The 10401-nt window shown below is 34.5% G+C and overlaps 1 protein-coding gene across 1 annotated transcript; it reads left to right on the plus strand.

The window, feature by feature from the left end:
* Window positions 1-9162: 9162 nt before the first annotated feature.
* On the plus strand, window positions 9163-10104 carry LOC110289915 (olfactory receptor 5D18-like). The gene has a single exon (XM_021156317.1). The coding sequence runs from the start codon at window positions 9163-9165 to the stop codon at window positions 10102-10104; it is 942 nt and encodes a 313-aa protein (XP_021011976.1).
* The last annotated feature ends 297 nt before the right edge of the window (window positions 10105-10401 follow it).

Consider the following 10401-nt stretch of genomic DNA (forward strand, 5'->3'; position numbering starts at 1 on the left):
TTCATAATTTATTTTTAACAAAACTAATGTCACCTTGTACTATAATTTGAATAGACTTGAAAATATTATTAAATATTGCATAATGTATTCACATAGTGCAAAGTTGCTAGGCTGCATAGCTAATAAATTTCTTTTTAAAATTATAATATTATAACTGTGAGATGGCAACCCCATTCCACCACTTGATTCTCTATCATTCTGCTGGAGATAGACTCCATAATTCCCTCTCCCCATGGTTGGGCATTTAATCTAAGGTCCTTCCCTCTGAGTCCTGAGAGTCTCTTATCTGCTAAGTTTCTGGAACATTCTAAAGGATCCCTCCGCACCTCCTACTTCTCAAGGTTGCCCGTTTTTATTATTTCTCCTGACCCTCAGGTCTTCATTCCCACCCTTGCTCCTAATATCTGATCATGGTCCCCTCTTCACCAACCCTGTATCCTTTTACAGCCAGGTCCCTCCCTCCCCTTTCCTGTGATTGACTTCCTCCCAAGGGGATTGAGGTATCCTCACTTAAATTCTTCAGCTTCTTGATCTTCTTGAATCTGTGGATTGTATCCTGGATATTCTGTACTTTTTTGGTGAATATCCATTTATTTGTGAGTATATACTATGCAAAACTATGGGCCAATATTATTCCTGTCTAAAAGAACTGCAGGGACAATGGAAAAGAGACTTAAGGAAAGGAGGTCCAGTTACAAGCTCAAATTGTCAAGCTCAATGCCTGACACTATTACTGATGCAACGGTGTGCTTACAGACAGGAGCCTAGCAAGGTGGCTCTCTGAGAGGTCAAACAAGCAGGTGAGAGAGTCAGATGCTTACAGATACTTACACCAAACCAATGGACAGAAGCTGATGACCCCTGTGATTGAATTAGGCTGGCAGAAACTGAGGGGGAAGGCAAGCCCATAGGAAGACCTGCAATCTGAACTCATTTGAAGCCCCAGCATCCCTCAGACACTGGGCCACTAATCAAGCAGCAGACCCTTGCTGATATGAGTTATATACAGCAGAAGAATGCCTTATCTGGTCTCAGTGAGAGAAGATGCACCTAACCCTCCAGAGATTTGAGGTTCCAAGGAGTAGGAAAGTCTGGTGGGTTGGGGTGAGTGTGAACATCCTCTTGGAGACAGTGGACGGGAGATGGAATGAATAATTGTCAGAGTATGGACCAGGAGGGGGATAACTTGACTGTAATAAGATAATAAGATTAAAGAATAATATATATATATATATATATATATATATATATATATATATACACACATAATATTTTATTTAGCCTGTAAAATTTTGTGGATCTATTTTAATATTATCTGTTTCCTTCTCCCTTCTTTTAAATTCTCACAGAACTTAACAAACCTTCTCCATCAAACATTCTTATCTTAAAAAAATATTATTAATGGCTCACTGAGTTAAATTAGTATTAATGTAGGATATGTGGTATGGGTTTACTGACCAGGTAATGAGAAACCTACTGGTGGCCAAATCCTGATAGAAAAGTGTGCTTTTATAGTTAGCTGAAATAAACTGTCAGTTTTCTAAGCAAGGTTAAGAACAAATCAAGTCACTTTTATAAACAAATTGTAAGAAGGCAATTTAACAACCATGACCATTTAATGTAACCTGTAGACTTCTCACTAGGACCTATGGTATTACCATTCACTTGGTTTTGAAAAGTTGTACTGTATTAACCATGACTGCAGAGCTGGATTCATATCCAGTTGGATATAACTGGTTATACTCATTACTATCCTTCCACTATTGCATCAGTGAGCACAACTTTCTTGGCAGGCTAATACTGTAGAATAGAGGGTGTGGTACTACATAGAATAAGTGGCATCTTTTATCATGGTAGCCATGTTAGAAGCTACAGCAGTTTGAAATTATCTGAAAGCAAAGTAGCTTCTACATTGTAAAAAAAATAACAAAAACAACAACAAACAAACAAAAACAAAACAAAAACCAAAACAAAACATCAACCCTTTTTTTTGCTAGCTATTTGAATAAGTCATTTCTTACTTCATAAATAAACTTTATGGTGTCCTTGTCTGTCTTCTCTCATAATGACATAACTAGCAATATCTTTTGAAGCATTCTTATAATATAATTCTATGTTTACTTTTAAAAATTATCTTTTTACATGTCGATTTGGTCAGTGAAGAGATGTCTTCCTAAATATAATGCCCTACTAAATATAGTGTAAGGCCCATGATAAACCTGCCATAAATCATAATGGGCATCAAGCCAGCCGGGCATGGTGGTACATGCTTTTAATCCCAGCATTCAGGAGGCAGAGACAGGCAGATTTCTGAGTTTGAGGCCAGCCTGGTCTACAAAGTGGGTTCCAGGACAGCCAGGGCTATACAGAGAAACCCTGTCTCAAAAAAACCAAAAGCCAGAAAACAAAAAACAAAAAAACAAACAAACAAAAAAATGGGCATTGAGCGAGCCTTCATAAGACAAAGGACCTCTCCTCTCACTGATGTTCCACAAGGCCATCCTCTGCTATGTATCTGGAGCCATGAGTCCCTCCATGTATAATCTTTGGTTGGTGGTTTAGTCCCTGGGAGCTCTGGGGTTACCACTATATTCATAGCATATGTTGTAATTGCCAGAATCTGGAAAGAACCCAGATGTCCTCCAACAGAGGAATAGACACAGAAAATATGGTACATTTATACAATGGAGTACTATTTAGCTATTAAAAAGGATGAATTCATAAAGTTCCTAGGTAAGTGGATGGAAATAGAAAATATCATCCTGAGTGAGGTAACACAAACACAAAGAACACACATGGTATGCACACACTGAAAAGTGGATATTAGCCCAGAAGTTCAGAATACCCAAGATACAATTCACAGATCACATGAAACTCAAGGAGAAGGAAGACCACAGTGTGGATACTTTGGTCCTTCTTAGAAGGGGGATCAAAATACCCATGGTAGAATTTTTTTAAATATTTAATTAATTATTCATACTCTTGAAGTAATCTAAAGATTCTGCTTATTTAAATAGAGAAACTTGATACAATCAATGAAGCTATTGCTTAATTTCTTCCATTTCAATCATTTATTATATGAATAATCTAAAAAGTATGAAAACAAGGTTGTTCAATGAAAAAGGATAAAAACTTAGATAAAAACATTCTTACATGTTTCTAAAGGGAGTAATTGAGAAGTTGATTTACATTTCAAATATTTGAAACATGGTTACTATATTCTTTAAAAAAAACAAGACTTGACAATAGAAAGCAATTTTTTTGTTAACATATTTTTAATTAGGTATTTATTAATTTACATTTCCAATGCTATCACAAAAGCCTCTCACATGCTCCCCCACCCAGTCCCACTTCTTGGCCCTGGCGTTTCCCTGTACTGAGGCATATAAAGGGGCCTCTCTTTCCACTGATGGCCGATTAGGCCAACTTCTGATACATATGCAGCTAGAGACAGGAGCTCCTGGGGGTACTGGTTAGTTCATATTGTTGTTCCACCTATAGGGTTGCAGATCCCTTTAGCTCCTTGGTTACTTTCTCTAGCTCCTCCATTGGGGGCACTGTGATCTATCCAATAGCTGACTGTGAGCATCCACTTCTGTGTTTGCTAGGACCCAGCATAGTCTCACAAGAGACAGCTATATCTGGGTCCTTTCAGCAAAATCTTGCTAGTGTATGCAATGGTGTCAGTGTTTGTAAGCCGATTATGGGATGGATCCCCTGATATGGCAGACTCTAGATGGTCCATCCTTTTGTTCAGCTCCAAACTTTGCCTCTGTAACTCCTTCCATGGGTGTTTTGTTCCCAATTCTAAGAAAGGGCAAAATGTCCACACTTTGGTCTTTGTTCTTGAGTTTCATGTGTTTAGCAAATTGTATCTTAACTCAAACAAGTCAATGGCCTTTCTGTACATAAAGGATAAACAGGCTGAGAAAGAAATTAGGGAATAAACACCCTTCTCAATAGTCACAAATAATATAAAATACCTTGGCATGACTCTAATTAAGGAAGTGAAAGATCTGTATGATAATAACTTCAAGTCTCTGAAGAAAGATATTAAAGAAGATCTCAGAAGATGGAAAGATCTCCAATGCTCATGGATTGGCAGGATCAATATAGTAAAAAATGGCTATCATGCCAAAAGCAATCTACAGATTCAAGGCAATCCCCATCAAAATTCCAACTCAATTCTTCAACGAATTAGAAAGGGCAATATGCAAATTCATCTGGAATAACAAAAAACCTAGGATAGCAAAAACTCTGCTCCAGGATAAAAAAAAACCTCCAGTGGGTAGAATCACCATGCCTGACCTAAAGCTGTACTACAGAGCAATTGTGATAAAAAAAAAAAAAAAAAAAAAAAAAAAAAAAAAAAAAACTGCATGGTACTGGTATAGCGACAGACAAGTAGACCAATGGAATAGAATTGAAGACCCAGAAATGGACCCACACACCCATGGTCACTTGATCTTTGACAAAGGAGCAAAAACCATCCAGTCGAAAAAAGACAGCATTTTCAACAAATGGTACTGGCACAACTGGCGGTTATCATGTAGAAGAATGCAAATTGATCCATTCCTATCTCCTTGTACTAAGGTCAGATCTAAGTGGATTAAGGAACTCAACATAAAACCAGGGACACTGAAACTTATAGAGGAGAAAGTAGGGAAAAGCCATGAAGATATGGGTACAGGGGAAAAATTCCTGAAAAGAACAGCAACGGCTTGTGATGTAAGATCGAGAATCGACAAATGGGACCTCATAAAATTGCAAAGCTTCTGCAAGGCAAAAGACACCGTCAACAAGACAAAAAGGCCACCAACAAATTGGGGTAGGATCTTTACCTATCCTAAATAAGATAGGGAAATAATATCCAATATATATAAAGAACTCAAGAAGATGGACTCCAGAAAATCAAACAACCCCATTAAAAATGGGGCTCAAAGCTAAACAAAGAATTTTCACCTGAGGAATACCAAATGGCTGAGAAGCACCTGAAAAAAATGTTCAACATCCTTAATCATCAGGGAAATGCAAATCAAAACAACTCTGAGATTCCACCTCAGAATGGCTAAGATCAAAAATTCAGGTGACAGCAGATGCTGGTGAGGATGTGGAGAAAGAAGAACATTCCTCCATTGTTTGTGGGATTGCAAGATTGTACAACCACTCTGGAAATCAGTCTGGCGGTTCCTCAGAAAACTGGACATAGTACTAATGGAGGATCCCACAATACCTCTCCTGGGCATATATCCAGAAGATGTGTTACATTTACACAATGGAGTACTACTCAGCTATTAAAAAGAATGAATTTATGAAATTCCTAGGCAAATGGATGAACCTGGAGGGCATCATCCTGAGTGAAGTAACCTAATCACAAAAGTACTCACATCATATATACTCACTTATAGGTGGATATCAGCCCAGAAACTTAGAATACCCAAGATATAAGATACAATTAGCTAGAAAGCAAATTTGTAGAGTAGGGTTATTTTGTTTATTTTTGACTTGATGCTTTTAGTTTTTCATTTAATTGCTGTAAGATATATTGACATTATATTGACATTTTTGAAAAGCATGCAAAATTGGTTTTGTTAAATAATCTTGTCTTTGAATTAATTGGTGAATTCCATTATTTTTTAAGAACATGGAAATGGTATTTAATAAATATTTATGGAATAGTCATTCATTTATAAACTTTGATGACACTGGTGAACTAAAAAATGAAATTCATGCATTTGTGCATGTTTTTTCTTTTCAAGGAAAAACCAGCTCTAAAATAAGTACAATAAAAACAAATGTGAAACCTTTATTTCAACTATGCTCAGAAAGTAAAACGGTATATAGAGTAATTGCTTGAATTTTAGAGAAAGTTCAGAGAAGTTTGTCTGGATTCTAAGTAGTGAAGCACTTTGGACCATATCCAAAATGCTCATTTTTAGAAAAATTTAAAAAGCATAACATTAAGTAGATGAGTCAGTACAGTACAAAGAAAACAGGTGTAAAATATCCTATTTATTTGGGGCTTATGTTGGTAAAGTTTTCTTCATCTTTAATGAATCATAATGACCTGAGAACAGAATATCCACATATCCCAGACACACTCCGTGTACTGTGAAAAAAGAACATCATGGATTTTAAAAATCTTAAATAATTCTATATTAATATAGATTTCTAAAATATATTATATCTAACAGTAGGAGAAGACTAATGAGGTCATTCTTTGTGGAACAATATGGGTTATATATCTATATAGACATATATATAGATATATATAAATATGTATATAGTATTCATATATATTTATATATAAAATATATAAATATATAATATATATGAGTTAAATATATGTATATATAAATATATATACATACATAAATACATATATGTGATATATGTGTGTGTATATATATATATTTATAATCTCACTATATTTATGAACTGTCCCCAATGGTGATTTAATTTTCCACCCACAATTGCATCAAATTGAAGTGACTAATTGTAATTGTTTATTTTATGATCTCAAGAGAATATAGCGTAGTCTCTAAGGTTCCTGTCTCCAAGCCTGTAATAATAAATACAAGATGTATCTGCCACTCCCCAAAAGGAGAGGCCCTGCCTTTGTCCTTAGTAAGATAGATTTATAAGCACAATCTTTAATATCAATGGAAACTCAGCATTCATGAGTAAACCACTCTTTTAAGTTTTGTGAATGAGCCAATGTCATAGGGTGTAGTCTCTCTGTGAAGCTTTGCTTTAGGGGCCCTGGTCCAGGTAAGTACCTTAAGAATCCAGTGAAAGCTATTGCTTCTGGTAGGTAAAAGGACAACTGGACTTAATGCTCTCATTTTTATAATATTTTGATGAATAATTAAAGGACGAGTTCTCAGATATCTATAAAAGGTAAAATAAATATTATAAACTAATAAAAATTAAAGGATAGTATTATTAAGACTAGAAAATAAAATTAATATAACAAGTCATATCTTGTATTTTTAGAGAAGTCTTCACTAGATATTTAATACAATTAAATAATAGCGGTATAAGAGCTATTACATAAATAAACAGAAAATATGAGTCCCTTTATATAATTAACTAAGACATTAAGAACATACGTTAAATCATTAATTCTTTGAGGAGTTCATACATTGTATTTTGGTTTCATACATTCATATTTGGTATGCCCTCAGGTCTCCCATGTCTCCTCTCCTCCTCTACCCACTTACCTTTGTACATTTTTTATCAACGCATACTCTAATGATGTTTGCAAATAGCAACATGTTTCTTGCCTCATTTTTATAAAAATACTTTTAAAACTCTTACATTTAATTTAAGTATCATACATAATATCAAAGTGTTGCCTAGATTTCCTCCTGAATCCTTTTATTATGTAAATGAATTTTTAAATTATTTTTTGACTCACATAATATATCCTGATTAGTTTTACCCCTCTCTGTTCTTAATCCAGTTCTCCCTCTTACCCTCCTATCCAGATCGGCTTCCTTTTTATCTTTCATTAGAATTAGATGCAGCAAAGGTCTTGGACAAAATCCTATTGCCCTTCATAATAAAGATGTTGGAGACTTCAGGGTTACAGAGGATTATTCTGAACATCATAAAGAGAATTACATTAAGTCCATAGCTGACATTAATTTAAATGGAGAAAAACTCAAAGCAATTCTACTAAAATAAGGAGCAAGACATAGTTGTTAACTCTCTCCATACCTATTTAATATAAGACTTGAAGCCTTAACTAGAAGAATTAGAGAACTGGGTAAGATCAATGCACTACAGACAGAAGAGGAAGAAGTTAAAATATTTTTATTTGCATATGATAATGATAGTTGGCATAAAGTGACCCAAAACATTGTGCTGGGAAACTCTTACATCTGATAGACCCTTTTAGCACAATAGCTAGACACAAAATAGATTCACAAAAATCAGCAACCCTTTTATATACAAACAGACTGAAAAAGATATCAGGAAATAACACCTTTCACAATAGCTTCAAACAATGTAAAGTATCTTGGATAATATAACCAACCAAGTGAAAGATTTGTATGATTAAAAAAACAAACAAAAAAAACACTTTAAAACCCTGAAGAAAAAAATTGTTTCATAAAATAAAAAATAACCAGCAACATACTGAGTCCAATTTTGTTATTGAAATGCATTGGCTTCAATGGCAAAGTAACACATTTATAATCTTTGTCATCAAATTCCTTATCCTTGCCTATAATCTTGGGTGCTTGTCTAAAAACAATTGTGTGACCAAAAATAACACTTACTAATGGTAATAGAGAAAGCAATGTATGCACTGTCCAGCATGAACACTGTTTTTCATCATGAAGTGAAATACAAAGATTATTTTATATACAATGTTAATTTTAATTATTATCAACTGTCTTCATATTCCATTAAACAAAATTAGTAATCCTTACACAGCACAGGTAAAGTAATAAAATGACAAAATGAATGGACTAGGGAAGAAGTTAAATAGAATATGGAGACACATGCAAAAATAAAACCAGAGAGAGTAAAATGAAGGGTGAGATAAACACATATTGTTCTGAGAAATTAAACTCATAAAAAGATGACTATGCAAGTTGAGATATCAGAACTGTTGATACTTCAAATATTGTAATATGGGATACATACCTTAGTTTTTTCATATATTCCTTGGCTTTTATTATTGATCACAAGAATGACATAGCCAGTCATGCTGTTTACTTCAAATATTGTAACATGGATACATTCCTTAGATCTTTTATATATTCCTTGGATTTTATTACTGACAACAAGGATGATATAGTCAGTCTTAATGACATCTTTTGTGACCTTAAAATAATCTAATATCACTAAAATTTGTATATAAGTACTTGACTTGAAATAGCCTAAATCCATCCATATCTCTCAATTTATTTATGATGAATATCTTTTATGTAAGGCAATAATTTTATTCAACATTTCATTTTAATTTTACATATCTTTACAGTAATTATATTTTGTATTATGCATAATATCTACATTTCATAAAAAGTACACTACTTTTTAAAGATATTTGCTTTCTCTTCACAAGCTTTGTGAAGAGCATGAAACAAGCTGGGCATCTCTTCACAGTATATGTTTACTTTTAGGTCGTCTAGATTCCTACAAACAGAAGTCATGACTCTGTCAGATGGAAATCACAGTGGGGCTGTGTTCACCCTCTTGGGCTTCTCAGATTATCCAGAATTGACAATCCCTCTCTTTTTGATATTTCTCACCATCTACAGCATCACTGTGGTAGGAAATATTGGCATGATTGTTATAATCAGAATTAATCCCAAACTGCACATCCCCATGTACTTCTTCCTCAGCCATCTCTCCTTTGTGGACTTTTGTTATTCCTCCATTGTTGCTCCCAAGATGCTGGTAAATCTAGTTATAATGAACAGAGGCATATCATTTGCAGGATGCTTAGTGCAATTCTTTTTTTTCTGTACTTTTGTGGTAACTGAATCTTTTCTATTAGGAGTGATGGCTTATGACAGGTTTGTGGCCATCCGCAACCCTCTCCTCTACACAGTAGCCATGTCCCAGAGGCTCTGTGCCATGCTGGTATTGGGATCCTATGCTTGGGGGGTGGTATGCTCCTTGATACTGACGTGCTCTGCCTTGAATCTCTCTTTTTATGGTTTCAACATGATCAACCACTTTTTCTGTGAGTTCTCCTCTCTCCTTTCACTTTCACGCTCTGACACATCTGTCAGTCAACTGCTGCTTTTCGTTTTTGCCACGTTTAATGAGATTAGCACACTCCTTATCATTCTCTTGTCTTATGTGCTCATTGTTGTTACTATTCTGAAGATGAAGTCAGCTAGTGGACGCCGCAAAGCCTTCTCCACTTGTGCTTCCCATCTGACAGCTATAACCATCTTCCATGGTACAATCCTATTCCTATACTGTGTACCTAACTCCAAGAACTCCAGGCATACCGTAAAAGTGGCCTCTGTGTTTTACACAGTGGTGATCCCCATGCTGAATCCCCTAATATACAGTCTGAGAAATAAGGATGTCAAGGACACAGTAAAAAAAATAATAGGTACTAAAGTCATTTCTTCTTAAGCATATTATGTCATTTGTGTTTGTCATTTATGTGAAATGTGTTTATAAATGTTGATTTAATAAATTCTATTAAAACTAACATAGTTAATATTGCACAAAAGAGTAGAAATTGAGTTTGATTACAGTAGAATAAGCTTGCCTTTTATTTTATGAAAAATTCAAGTGTTATGTTGTTTTAGTACTATATGTTTAAGTATGTTATTTAATAATATATTGGTTAAGAATTTTTAATTTCTTGATTGTTTTCTTACTCTGTATGAAAAAAATTAATAATAAAATATTACAGGTCTCAGAAAA

The sequence above is a fragment of the Mus caroli genome, unplaced genomic scaffold, assembly GCF_978045245.1.
Source record: "Mus caroli unplaced genomic scaffold, Mus_caroli_1 scaffold_2, whole genome shotgun sequence".
Lineage (NCBI taxonomy): Eukaryota > Metazoa > Chordata > Mammalia > Rodentia > Muridae > Mus > Mus caroli.